We start from the raw sequence: 14,678 nt of genomic DNA on the forward strand, positions 1-14,678 counted from the left end.
TAAATGTAAATCTTTAAACGCTGTGACGCTGAACTTCAGAGTGGATAGAGTCCAGTCCTTAAGTCAGCGAAAGATACACAACCTTCTCTCTTTAGTGTTTACTATTGGCCATTTATCTCTACTCAGTCTCATAGGTCCCCTGTTACCTATATAGTGCTTCAGTTGTCCAGGTCCTTAGTAGTGCACTATATAGGGGATAGGGTTCCATAGGGCTCTCTGGTCTAAAGTAGTGCACTATGTAGGGAATAGGGTTCTATAGGGCTCTGATCTAAAGTAGTGCACTATATAGGGGATCGGGTTCCATAGGGCTCTGGTCTAAAGTAGTGCACTATATAGGGGATCGGGTTCCATAGGGCTCTCTGGTCTAAAGTAGTGCACTATGTAGGGAGTAGGGTGCCATAGGGCTCTGGTCTAAAGTAGTGTACTATATAGGGAATAGCGTTCCATTAGGGCTCTGGTCTAAAGTAGTGCACTCTGTAGGGAATAGGGTGCCTTGTATCTGTAGTACGTACAGACTTGTGGATTTGATGGAATAAAACTGACTGTAAAATCTTATTAAAAATAGACCGTTTCATACAAACAAACCATTTTTGACGAAACAGTTGAACTCAAACCAAGCTTGAATATTTGGTTGTAAACGTGTGGATGTTAATGATACAGTAAGTAATAAGGAACGTTGTTTAAAAGGAACTTAAAGACACACATTGAAACAACAACAACGTAAATACAACGTAACAGGGACAACACCCTAAAGACATTGTCTTTGAATGCATGGGAATGGTGTCTGGTAACTATAAGGACATAGTGTGTTCTCTTCCTGGGGATTCCTCCCAAACGGAACCCTATTCTCTGGTCTAAAGTAGTGCACTATATATAGGGTTCTGGTATAAAGTAGTGCACTATGCAGGGAATAGGGTTCCATAGGGTTCTGGTCTAAAGTAGTGCACTATGCAGGGAATAGGGTTCCATAGGGTTCTGGTCTAAAGTAGTGCACTATATAGGGAATAGGGTTCTGGTATAAAGTAGTGCACTATATAGGGAATAGGGTTCTGGTATAAAGTAGTGCACTATGCAGGGAATAGGGTTCTATAGGGCTCTGGTCTAAAGTAGTGCACTATATAGGGAATAGGGTTCTGGTATAAAGTAGTGTACAATGCAGGGAATAGGGTTCCATAGGGTTCTGGTCTAAAGTAGTGCACTATATAGGGGATAGGGTTCCATAGGACTCTGGTCTAAAGTAGTGCACTATGCAGGGAGTAGGGTGCCATAGGGTTCTGGTCTAAAGTAGTGCACTATATAGGGGATAGGGTTCCATAGGACTCTGGTCTAAAGTAGTGCACTATGCAGGGAATAGGTTGCCATTTGGAGTGTTAGAATTTGAAAGCAGTTTAATTGTGTTGAATGTCAGTTCCAGTGGGATTAACCTTTTCTAAAACAGATTCATTAGTTTACAAAGTGCTTTCAGAATTTGACAGTAGGTCTAATATATAAATGGCCTTTTAAATATGCAGCATCCCTTTTTTCTTTGAAGCACACTACCTAAAAGCCTCCGTATTCACAAACTAATTTGCAGTTAAACATTTTTTTTAAACAACATTTATTTATGCTGATCAAAAAGCTAAAAAAAGAAAGGAACACATTGATTGGTTGATACATTGATCGATAAGATCTAAAGATACATTCTGGACATTTTCAGAATCTGACATTCCTTCTGGAAATAAGACAATTCGGTGATTGTTTGACTCAAAAAAAAAAGACTATGTCAAATGAAGAAAAAAATACTAGAGAAACATTTTTTTTTTTTTTAAATAGAACACAAGCTTCAAACACCTTAGAAAGTCCCAATAATATTTGTGTAGTTTTTTTTTCTCCTCCCTCTAGTATTTTTTTCTTCATATATTATTTGTCCTCTAGGTTTTCTTTCTCATCTGCAGTGACTGCTACCTTTTCTAACCTCTAAGATGGTGGTCTACTACAAGCACAGCTTCTTGTACTGCATTTACAAAAATCCAGCCGCAGTACAACATTCGTCCTGAAGAGGGCACTGTTCGCAGTTTGCCAAAGCAGACTAAACTCTATTCAATCTGCATCGCCGAAGTTCAGCTTTGCGTCGTAGTTGAAATTTAAAAAGCCAATCTTCCTAATTAGAGGAGACTGCATTCACGGTAAACGCTGCACGTGTCGGCTCAAATCGGAAATGACCTTTAAATTGATTTAGCAGAATCTGTAACGCTTCAGCTTCACAGACTGAATAGAGGCCTAGAGCTCTATGGTTTAGATACTCCATAAAGGAAGCCTTATTATCAAAGAAAACAACCCCATTGTTTGCATAAATATGAAGGCTTTGGGAGAAGCGTTCACGTATTTTAACTCTGAGTTGATTTCTTAAGTGAATACTGTTTTGATTATCTCTCTCTCTCTCTCTCTCTCTCTCTCTCCATAGCTCGCTCTCTTTCTCTCTCTCTCTCTCTCTCTCTCTCTCTCTCCATAGCTCGCTCTCTCTCTCTCTCTCTCTCTCTCTCTCTCCATAGCTCGCTCTCTTTCTCTCTCTCTCTCTCTCTCTCTCTCTCTCTCTCTCTCTCTCTCTGTCTCTCTCTCTCTTTCTCTCGATCTCTCTGTCTCTCTCTCGCTCTCTTTCTCTCTCTGTCTCTCAATCTCTCTCTCTGTCTCTCTCTCTCTCTCTCTCGCTCTTTCTCTCAATCTCTCTCTGTCTGTCTCTCTCTCTCTCTTTCTCTCAATCTCTCTCTGTCTCTCTCTCTCTCTCTCTCTCTGTCTCTCTCTCTGTCTCTCTGGGTCTTGCAGTTGTCGCTTTGTTCCTCCGTCTTAGTCCCAATCCACAAAAGTTCAGTCCACACAAAGCAGTCTTTTTTTCACAAGGGCATCGGTGCTTCTGCAATGCTAGACGTCTCCATTTTACCTAGAAAACAGTAGGAAGCAGTTACACTCAGAAGGTGGAAATTAGGTAGCCATCTGAGACGCAGACAGAAGGCTATGACAAATGTACAGTTACACTATATGATAAACAAGGAGCATTCTGTGGGCTAATTCGATTGGTTACTTTATCGTGGGTGTAACACCATTAGCGTCGGTTGGGCCATGTGCTAGTAGTGAATATTTCCCCCCCTCGGGAAGCAGAATTTAGACAGGGTTCCATTGTGAGTGGAATGTCATTTTCTTTTCATGAGCAAGGTGAGCTGAAGTTGCTGTGCAATGCTATGCAGCTGTAAGGGCAACATCTGTGTGGGTGTCAATGCTACATTGCTAAGCATTCTTCAGCATGGTGGTAATGCTAACGGCTACATTGTGTCTACGACTGGGGAAAGACGTTGTGGTCCACAGAATTAAGCCTGTCTCAAAAGTATTGATTCTTCAGTGAAATAATTCAGTGAAACATCAAAACCACGCAAGATCAATTCCATGCCATGTTTTTTTTTTTAAACGCCTTGACCTTTGACCTAAAATGTACATATTTGTAAGAATATGTAATAATATGTCGCAACAATCGTATTCTCGGTGTTGTGTTTGGCGTTCTCACTTGCTGTATTGTGGTCCTCTGTCAGTGCTTTCTGGCCCGCAGGTCGCAACCGTCTCTGTCTCCTCGTTAGCTTCTGTTCCCCTTGGTGACGGAGTGCTCCTCTCACTCTGAGAACCACCCGTCACTATAGAAAAAACAGTCTTCTCCAAGGTCGCTAACGGCAACACCGGAAGAACTGGTTTCTTAGCCACGGGTGGTGGAACCCTCCTCGGAATCCCGGTTCTTCCAGCGTTGCCGTTAGTGACCGTGGAAGCCGTCGATTGGTCGGAAACCTTCGTGAGCACGGCGGCTAGGTTCTTTTGAAGGCTCGCCTGCATCTCGGGGGAGGAAGAGGCGACAGGCGTTTCTATAACGACCTTCTTTGAGCTCCTGGAGAAGATGAAGCTAGCAGTGGAAGCGGGGGACTTTAGCATGTCGCCCCCTTCTGGTGACATCGGGGATAACGTCTCATATTCACCACCACTGCTCCTGGGGAATGAGGTGGAGGATGGCATTCTAAAGCGCGTTAGAAGACCATCTCTGGAAGACATGGCCGCTGTCTTCATGCGGATAGCTTCCTGCAAGCGCATCGAGGGGGCGATGATCGACGGTGATGATGACTTCAATGACAGAGGTGTGGATTTTATAGATGGGGATTTCCGGATTGGTTTTTGGGGTGTTGTGTTCTGGGATCCAGGGATTTGGGTTGGGATTGAACTCTGATCGTGAGCAGGTGGATTCCCCTTGTTGTAATTATTGTCGTTGTCGGAAGGCGTTTTCATCTGGTCTTCACTGACGTTGACCGATCTGGGACGTACCATTTGAAGCAGAGAGGGTGTGACCAGTGGAATGTTGGCGTCTTCTTTGGGAATGGGGGCACTGTTGTGCCTCGACAGATGCTCTGTGCTCCTGGTCTCTCTGTTCACCAAGCTGAGCTGTCTCCTGGCAGGGGGTTGGTTCTCAAATGGGAGGGGGAGAAGAGGTGGGACATTGACGGGGGGTGGAATCACAGCAGGCTCAGAGTGCATCTGATCTTCAAATTGTACAGGGGAAGGGAGGGGGACACTGATAACAGATGGAGGAGAGATACTTGAGGGGGGCAACAAGGCTGTTTTCATTGGTGGTGGGGGAGGAGCCTCCTGGGGTGGGGGAGGGACATCCTCTGATAGAGCCACGACTTCATGTGACTGAGGAGAAGTTTGTGTTGGTTGAGTTATGGCTTCCTGCATTGTGATTGACTGCTGGGCAGATTGCTTGACCTCTGCCTCTTTCTTATTGGGCTGAACTGGAGAAACAACAGTTGACTCATTTGCGGGAATTGTTTGGAGCTCAGCTGATTCAGAAACCTCAGAGCTGGTTTCATCAGTTGGAACAGCATTTGAATTCAGAATCACCTCTTCAGGTCTATCCTCCTTCATCTCCATTTGAGCCGGAATGGGTGACAGATCTGCAGTTTCCCCATTCACAGTTGCCCCAGCCACAGTTGCTCCATTCACAGTTTCCGTAACCACCTCCACATCCAGAGCCACAATGGACGCCTCCTGGACATCAGTGACTGTGTTACAGCTCTCCACTACATCTGGCAAGCTCTCCGTCATGAAGGGAGGGGAGGAGGTGGAAAGTCCATCTCATCTGGCTCATCAAAGACTGAATCTGCCGGCTCCTCTGGTGGGGGTGGAGGGGGCCAGCAGGGCTCTACTATGAGAATCTCTTCCTCACACTCCTCCTCTACCTCGGGTGGGGGAGTGGACACTAAGGAGGGAGGTGTCTTAGAAGGGGGTGGAGGAGGGTGGTGGGCAGGGGGAGGAGATGCTGGAGGAGACACCCTGTCCACTTTGGGAGGCTCCATGGCAAGGGTCTGTGTAAATGCCTCTGGTTTAGTGGGGCTTTCCTCTGTAGTGTTTTCAGTAGCACTCTGACCTTCGACCTCCTTAGTTACTACTTCAACTTCCTTAGCAACTACCTCAACTTCCTTAGCAACTACCTCAACCTCAACTTCCTTAGCTACCACCTCTACCTCCGCCTGTAGGGAACACTTCTCACTCTCGCTGGGAGATTCTACCTTCTCCTCTACTGTGACCTCATGAAATGGCAACTTTTGTTGAATGTCTGTTGTTACTTGAATTACAGGTTCTTTTCTACGAGTACTTTTCTTCATGACAGGAGGGGGTTCCTTCTTTGGAATTGTAGCTAAACTAACTTGTGTCTCCAGACTCTCTTCTTGATCCTTGACCTGTACAATACTACTACTACTTTGCTCCTGGTTTTGGTTCTGGTTCTGGACCTCTACACTTGCTTCTACCCTCTCTGCGATCATCGCCGAACTTCCTTTTTCTTTCGTTTGACTTTCTGTGCTCTCGACTCCCTGACTAACACAATCGGATACCTCAGACACCTGCTCTAGCGTAGGCTCAGTTTCTTCTTTCGAAACAATGTATTTGCTTTCTGATTTTATTAAAGGGACTTCCTCTACGGTAGCCTGCTTTTCATCTGAGCCTTGAGGCTCTTTGCTAGCTTCAGTTTGAGGTTCCTGCTTTTGCTTAATGATGTCAGCTTCATCTTTTAGTTCCTGTTGCCTCTGGAGCTGTGCTAGCCTGTTGACGTTGGGGCAAGGACCGCACAGCAGTTCGAAGGTGTGTCTGTTGTGGACCCAGGTTTCCGGGGTGGAGGGGAAGGGGCTTTGATGTTGGGGGGTGGCGGAATGTTAAGCAGCTCTCTGATCGCATGGGATGCAGAGCAACGGGTCGGGGTCACCGTGGTCACCGTTGGTGGCTCTTCTGTTGTCCTTAGAGGCGGAGGTGGGGAGGCCTGCTGGGGTGTGCTAGGGATGTTTTTTGAAGCCTCTTGATTGACGTGTTCTGAGGTGACTGAAGACAGGGAGTTGAGGGAAGACGAGATAGAGGCTGCCGAGGAGGAAGCTCTTGAACCGGAACGTTCCGGTTTGACCGGCATCTTCTGGTGTTTACCTGGCGAGGCGAAAGGGCAGATCCCCTTGAGGGAGAGCGTCGGCGTTCCACTCTGCGTTGAGTACCCACTGGAGGGGGACATGGTCTTTTCAAATGTATCTCCATCTGAGGGAGCTTTCTGTGGGGAAGAGCTGCTGGACCCTGGCCTACCACCAGGGGGGGGCTGTGTGGGACTCAGAGGATTAGAGGCTGTGGAGGATCTTGTACCATTTAAAGAGTTAAACACAGATGAGTTGGATACAGGGATAGAGCTCTTTGTGATTTCTTTGTAGAGCTCTTTAGAGATCTCGAAAATAACCAAGCTTGTGTCCTCCGCAGTCTCCACCTCCCCACCCACAGAGTCACTGAGGTCTTTAATCTCCACCAGTCGCCTCTTTATCATCTCCTCATGGTGCAGGGAGTTGGTTCTCCTGGGGGGAGCCGGGGGCAGCTTGGTCTTCATGACCGACAGACTGCGAGAGAATCTGTGAGAGTCTCCTCCAATATCGCTCATCTCCCCAGCACTGACAGGCCCAGATAGATCCGACTCAGGTCCCCCCTGAGCAGTTGCAGTACCAGTAACCTTACTGGTGCTGCTGACCCAGCTAGCTGAGCTTTGTAGGCTCACCAGGTCCTGGTCCCCAGCACCAGGCTGCTGCAGCAGTCTCTCCTGCCCAACGAGGCTCACTGTCTGTGAGTTAGCAGGTCCGAAGCTCCCCTTCGTGGAGGAGATGGCGGAGGAGTTGGACTTGATCATCTCGGAAGACTGCGAGTGGCTCCAGCCGGATCCCGAAGTCGCTGAGCGTGTGGTCGCCGTAGAGCCATTGTCACGGGAACTACTGTCACCATGGGAAAGGGCTTCGCCGCCGTCATAGCAACCATCGCCACCCGACCTCCTCGAAGACGCGGGGCTTGCTGACGACACAGATGCCGGGCTGCTCTTGTTGACGGTGTGGACCGTTCCTTTCCCATTGTTTCCATTGGTATGGCTGGTTCTGCGGTCAATCTGTATGACGTCGACGGACGAAGGCAGGTAGGCGTTGGGGATGATCTTAGACAGGTAGGTGGCCTGGGGAGAGATGGACATCACCGGACCCTGGGGGGAGGCAAACACAAGGATCAACATGGAGCTGTGGCTCTGTCATACTATGTAGTGTACTGTGGAGCTGTCCTACTATGTAGAGAACTGTGCTACTATGTAGAGAACTGTGGAGCTGTCATATTATGTAGAGAACTGTGGAGCTGTCCTACTATGTAGAGAACTGTGGAGCTGTCATATTATGTAGTGTACTGTGGAGCTGTCCTACTATGTAGATAACTGTGGAGCTGTCCTACTATGTAGAGAACTGTGGAGCTGTCATATTATGTAGAGAACTGTGGAGCTGTCATATTATGTAGAGAACTGTGGAGCTGTCATACTATGTAGAGAACTGTGGAGCTGTCCTACTATGTAGAGAACTGTGGAGCTGTCCTACTATGTAGAGAACTGTGGAGCTGTCATACTATGTAGAGAACTGTGGAGCTGTCATATTATGTAGAGAACTGTGGAGCTGTCATATTATGTAGAGAACTGTGGAGCTGCCAAACTATGTAGAGAATTGTGGAGCTGTCATATTATGTAGAGAACTGTGGAGCTGTCATATTATGTAGAGAACTGTGGAGCTGTCATACTATGTAGAGAACTGTGGAGCTGTCATATTATGTAGAGAACTGTGGAGCTGTCATATTATGTAGAGAACTGTGGTGCTGTCATATTATGTAGAGAACTGTGGAGCTGTCATATTATGTAGAGAACTGTGGAGCTGTCATATTATGTAGAGAACTGTGGAGCTGTCATATTATGTAGAGAACTGTGGAGCTGCCAAACTATGTAGAGAACTGTGGAGCTGTTATATTATGTAGAGAACTGTGGAGCTGTCATATTATGTAGAGAACTGTGGAGCTGTCATATTATGTAGAGAACTGTGGAGCTGTCATACTATGTAGAGAATTGTGGAGCTGTTATATTATGTAGAGAACTGTGGAGCTGTCCTACTATGTAGTGTACTGTGGAGCTGTTATATTATGTAGAGAACTGTGGAGCTGTCCTACTATGTAGAGAACTGTGGAGCTGTCATATTATGTAGAGAACTGTGGAGCTGTCATACTATGTAGAGAACTGTGGAGCTGTCCTACTATGTAGAGAACTGTGGAGCTGTCCTACTATGTAGAGAACTGTGGAGCTGTCCTACTATGTAGAGAACTGTGGAGCTGTCATATTATGTAGAGAACTGTGGAGCTGTCATATTATGTAGAGAACTGTGGAGCTGTCATATTATGTAGAGAACTGTGGAGCTGTCATATTATGTAGAGAACTGTGGAGCTGTCATATTATGTAGAGAACTGTGGAGCTGTCATATTATGTAGAGAACTGTGGAGCTGTCATATTATGTAGAGAACTGTGGAGCTGTGATATTATGTAGAGAACTGTGGAGCTGTCATACTATGTAGAGAACTGTGGAGCTGTCATATTATGTAGAGAACTGTGGAGCTGTCCTACTATGTAGAGAACTGTGGAGCTGTCATATTATGTAGAGATCTGTGGAGCTGTCATATTATGTAGAGAACTGTGGAGCTGTCATATTATGTAGAGAACTGTGGAGCTGTCATATTATGTAGAGAACTGTGGCTCTGTCATACTATGTAGAGAACTGTGGAGCTGTCCTACTATGTAGAGAACTGTGGAGCTGTCATATTATGTAGAGAACTGTGGAGCTGTCCTACTATGTAGAGAACTGTGGAGCTGTCATATTATGTAGAGAACTGTGGAGCTGTAGAGAACTGTGGAGCTGTCCTACTATGTAGAGAACTGTGGAGCTGTCATATTATGTAGAGAACTGTGGAGCTGTCATATTATGTAGAGAACTGTGGAGCTGTCATTCTATGTAAAGAACTGTGGAGCTGTCATACTATGTAGAGAACTGTGGAGCTGTCATATTATGTAGAGAACTGTGGAGCTGTCCTACTATGTAGAGAACTGTGGAGCTGTCATATTATGTAGAGAACTGTGGAGCTGTCATATTATGTAGAGATCTGTGGAGCTGTCATATTATGTAGAGAACTGTGGAGCTGTCATATTATGTAGAGAACTGTGGCTCTGTCATACTATGTAGAGAACTGTGGAGCTGTCCTACTATGTAGAGAACTGTGGAGCTGTCATATTATGTAGAGAACTGTGGAGCTGTCATATTATGTAGAGAACTGTGGAGCTGTCATATTATGTAGAGAACTGTGGAGCTGTCATATTATGTAGAGAACTGTGGAGCTGTCATATTATGTAGAGAACTGTGGAGCTGCCAAACTATGTAGAGAACTGTGGAGCTGTTATATTATGTAGAGAACTGTGGAGCTGTCATATTATGTAGAGAACTGTGGAGCTGTCATATTATGTAGAGAACTGTGGAGCTGTCATACTATGTAGAGAATTGTGGAGCTGTTATATTATGTAGAGAACTGTGGAGCTGTCCTACTATGTAGTGTACTGTGGAGCTGTTATATTATGTAGAGAACTGTGGAGCTGTCCTACTATGTAGAGAACTGTGGAGCTGTCATATTATGTAGAGAACTGTGGAGCTGTCATACTATGTAGAGAACTGTGGAGCTGTCCTACTATGTAGAGAACTGTGGAGCTGTCCTACTATGTAGAGAACTGTGGAGCTGTCCTACTATGTAGAGAACTGTGGAGCTGTCATATTATGTAGAGAACTGTGGAGCTGTCATATTATGTAGAGAACTGTGGAGCTGTCATATTATGTAGAGAACTGTGGAGCTGTCATATTATGTAGAGAACTGTGGAGCTGTCATATTATGTAGAGAACTGTGGAGCTGTCATATTATGTAGAGAACTGTGGAGCTGTCATATTATGTAGAGAACTGTGGAGCTGTGATATTATGTAGAGAACTGTGGAGCTGTCATACTATGTAGAGAACTGTGGAGCTGTCATATTATGTAGAGAACTGTGGAGCTGTCCTACTATGTAGAGAACTGTGGAGCTGTCATATTATGTAGAGATCTGTGGAGCTGTCATATTATGTAGAGAACTGTGGAGCTGTCATATTATGTAGAGAACTGTGGAGCTGTCATATTATGTAGAGAACTGTGGCTCTGTCATACTATGTAGAGAACTGTGGAGCTGTCCTACTATGTAGAGAACTGTGGAGCTGTCATATTATGTAGAGAACTGTGGAGCTGTCCTACTATGTAGAGAACTGTGGAGCTGTCATATTATGTAGAGAACTGTGGAGCTGTAGAGAACTGTGGAGCTGTCCTACTATGTAGAGAACTGTGGAGCTGTCATATTATGTAGAGAACTGTGGAGCTGTCATATTATGTAGAGAACTGTGGAGCTGTCATATTATGTAGAGAACTGTGGAGCTGTCATACTATGTAAAGAACTGTGGAGCTGTCATACTATGTAGAGAACTGTGGAGCTGTCATATTATGTAGAGAACTGTGGAGCTGTCATATTATGTAGAGAACTGTGGAGCTGTCATATTATGTAGAGAACTGTGGAGCTGTCATATTATGTAGAGAACTGTGGAGCTGTCATATTATGTAGAGAACTGTGGAGCTGTCATATTATGTAGAGAACTGTGGAGCTGTGATATTATGTAGAGAACTGTGGAGCTGTCATACTATGTAGAGAACTGTGGAGCTGTCATATTATGTAGAGAACTGTGGAGCTGTCCTACTATGTAGAGAACTGTGGAGCTGTCATATTATGTAGAGATCTGTGGAGCTGTCATATTATGTAGAGAACTGTGGAGCTGTCATATTATGTAGAGAACTGTGGAGCTGTCATATTATGTAGAGAACTGTGGCTCTGTCATACTATGTAGAGAACTGTGGAGCTGTCCTACTATGTAGAGAACTGTGGAGCTGTCATATTATGTAGAGAACTGTGGAGCTGTCCTACTATGTAGAGAACTGTGGAGCTGTCATATTATGTAGAGAACTGTGGAGCTGTAGAGAACTGTGGAGCTGTCCTACTATGTAGAGAACTGTGGAGCTGTCATATTATGTAGAGAACTGTGGAGCTGTCATATTATGTAGAGAACTGTGGAGCTGTCATATTATGTAGAGAACTGTGGAGCTGTCATACTATGTAAAGAACTGTGGAGCTGTCATACTATGTAGAGAACTGTGGAGCTGTCATATTATGTAGAGAACTGTGGAGCTGTCCTACTATGTAGAGAACTGTGGAGCTGTCATATTATGTAGAGATCTGTGGAGCTGTCATATTATGTAGAGATCTGTGGAGCTGTCATATTATGTAGAGAACTGTGGAGCTGTCATATTATGTAGAGAACTGTGGCTCTGTCATACTATGTAGAGAACTGTGGAGCTGTCCTACTATGTAGAGAACTGTGGAGCTGTCATATTATGTAGAGAACTGTGGAGCTGTCCTACTATGTAGAGAACTGTGGAGCTGTCATATTATGTAGAGAACTGTGGAGCTGTAGAGAACTGTGGAGCTGTCCTACTATGTAGAGAACTGTGGAGCTGTCATATTATGTAGAGAACTGTGGAGCTGTCATATTATGTAGAGAACTGTGGAGCTGTCATATTATGTAGAGAACTGTGGATCTGTCATATTATGTAGAGAACTGTGGCTCTGTCATACTATGTAGAGAACTGTGGAGCTGTCCTACTATGTAGAGAACTGTGGAGCTGTCATATTATGTAGAGAACTGTGGAGCTGTCATATTATGTAGAGAACTGTGGAGCTGTCATATTATGTAGAGAACTGTGGAGCTGTCATATTATGTAGAGAACTGTGGAGCTGTCATATTATGTAGAGAACTGTGGAGCTGTCATATTATCTAGAGAACTGTGGAGCTGTGATATTATGTAGAGAACTGTGGAGCTGTCATACTATGTAGAGAACTGTGGAGCTGTTATATTATGTAGAGAACTGTGGAGCTGTCGTACTATGTAGAGAACTGTGGAGCTGTCATATTATGTAGAGAGCTGTCATATTATGTAGAGAACTGTGGAGCTGTCATATTATGTAGAGAACTGTGGAGCTGTCATACTATGTAGAGAACTGTGGAGCTGTCATATTATGTAGAGAACTGTGGAGCTGTCCTACTATGTAGAGAACTGTGGAGCTGTCCTACTATGTAGAGAACTGTGGAGCTGTCATATTATGTAGAGATCTGTGGAGCTGTCATATTATGTAGAGAACTGTGGAGCTGTCATATTATGTAGAGAACTGTGGAGCTGTAGAGAACTGTGGAGCTGTCCTACTATGTAGAGAACTGTGGAGCTGTCATATTATGTAGAGAACTGTGGAGCTGTCATATTATGTAGAGAACTGTGGCTCTGTCATACTATGTAGAGAACTGTGGAGCTGTCCTACTATGTAGAGAACTGTGGAGCTGTCATATTATGTAGAGAACTGTGGAGCTGTCCTACTATGTAGAGAACTGTGGAGCTGTCATATTATGTAGAGAACTGTGGAGCTGTAGAGAACTGTGGAGCTGTCCTACTATGTAGAGAACTGTGGAGCTGTCATATTATGTAGAGAACTGTGGAGCTGTCATACTATGTAGAGAACTGTGGAGCTGTCATATTATGTAGAGAACTGTGGAGCTGTCCTACTATGTAGAGAACTGTGGAGCTGTCATATTATGTAGAGAACTGTGGAGCTGTCATATTATGTAGAGAACTGTGGAGCTGTCATATTATGTAGAGAACTGTGGAGCTGTCATATTATGTAGAGAACTGTGGATCTGTCATATTATGTAGAGAACTGTGGCTCTGTCATACTATGTAGAGAACTGTGGAGCTGTCCTACTATGTAGAGAACTGTGGAGCTGTCATATTATGTAGAGAACTGTGGAGCTGTCATAGTATGTAGAGAACTGTGGAGCTGTCATATTATGTAGAGAACTGTGGAGCTGTCATATTATGTAGAGAACTGTGGAGCTGTCATATTATGTAGAGAACTGTGGAGCTGTCATATTATGTAGAGAACTGTGGAGCTGTGATATTATGTAGAGAACTGTGGAGCTGTCATACTATGTAGAGAACTGTGGAGCTGTTATATTATGTAGAGAACTGTGGAGCTGTCATATTATGTAGAGAACTGTGGAGCTGTCATATTATGTAGAGAACTGTGGAGCTGTCATATTATGTAGAGAACTGTGGAGCTGTCATATTATGTAGAGAACTGTGGAGCTGTCATACTATGTAGAGAACTGTGGAGCTGTCATATTATGTAGAGAACTGTGGAGCTGTCCTACTATGTAGAGAACTGTGGAGCTGTCATATTATGTAGAGAACTGTGGAGCTGTCATATTATGTAGAGAACTGTGGAGCTGTCATATTATGTAGAGAACTGTGGAGCTGTCATATTATGTAGAGAACTGTGGAGCTGTCATATTATGTAGAGAACTGTGGCTCTGTCATACTATGTAGAGAACTGTGGAGCTGTCCTACTATGTAGAGAACTGTGGAGCTGTCATATTATGTAGAGAACTGTGGAGCTGTCCTACTATGTAGAGAACTGTGGAGCTGTCATATTATGTAGAGAACTGTGGAGCTGTAGAGAACTGTGGAGCTGTCCTACTATGTAGAGAACTGTGGAGCTGTCATATTATGTAGAGAACTGTGGAGCTGTCATATTATGTAGAGAACTGTGGAGCTGTCATATTATGTAGAGAACTGTGGCTCTGTCATACTATGTAGAGAACTGTGGAGCTGTCCTACTATGTAGAGAACTGTGGAGCTGTCATATTATGTAGAGAACTGTGGAGCTGTCCTACTATGTAGAGAACTGTGGAGCTGTCATATTATGTAGAGAACTGTGGAGCTGTATGAGAACTGTGGAGCTGTCCTACTATGTAGAGAACTGTGGAGCTGTCATATTATGTAGAGAACTGTGGAGCTGTCATATTATGTAGAGAACTGTGGAGCTGTCATATTATGTAGAGAACTGTGGAGCTGTCATACTATGTAAAGAACTGTGGAGCTGTCATACTATGTAGAGAACTGTGGAGCTGTCATATTATGTAGAGAACTGTGGAGCTGTCCTACTATGTAGAGAACTGTGGAGCTGTCATATTATGTAGAGATCTGTGGAGCTGTCATATTATGTAGAGATCTGTGGAGCTGTCATATTATGTAGAGAACTGTGGAGCTGTCATATTATGTAGAGAACTGTGGCTCTGTCATA

The 14,678-nt window shown here is 44.5% G+C and overlaps 1 protein-coding gene across 1 annotated transcript in view; it reads right to left on the reverse strand.

Moving 5' to 3' along the window:
- Positions 1–2,504: 2,504 nt before the first annotated feature.
- LOC115128168 (NHS-like protein 3) overlaps positions 2,505–14,678 on the reverse strand; it is a 134,717-nt gene continuing 122,543 nt past the window's right edge. Inside the window, 5 exon segments of the mRNA XM_065018049.1 lie at positions 2,505–2,917; positions 3,536–3,581; positions 3,583–5,123; positions 5,126–6,178; positions 6,181–7,555. Of these exon segments, the coding sequence (XP_064874121.1) occupies positions 2,871–2,917; positions 3,536–3,581; positions 3,583–5,123; positions 5,126–6,178; positions 6,181–7,555 (4,062 nt within the window). The 3' untranslated portion in view covers positions 2,505–2,870.

Source organism: Oncorhynchus nerka, linkage group LG4 (assembly GCF_034236695.1).
Source record: "Oncorhynchus nerka isolate Pitt River linkage group LG4, Oner_Uvic_2.0, whole genome shotgun sequence".
Lineage (NCBI taxonomy): Eukaryota > Metazoa > Chordata > Actinopteri > Salmoniformes > Salmonidae > Oncorhynchus > Oncorhynchus nerka.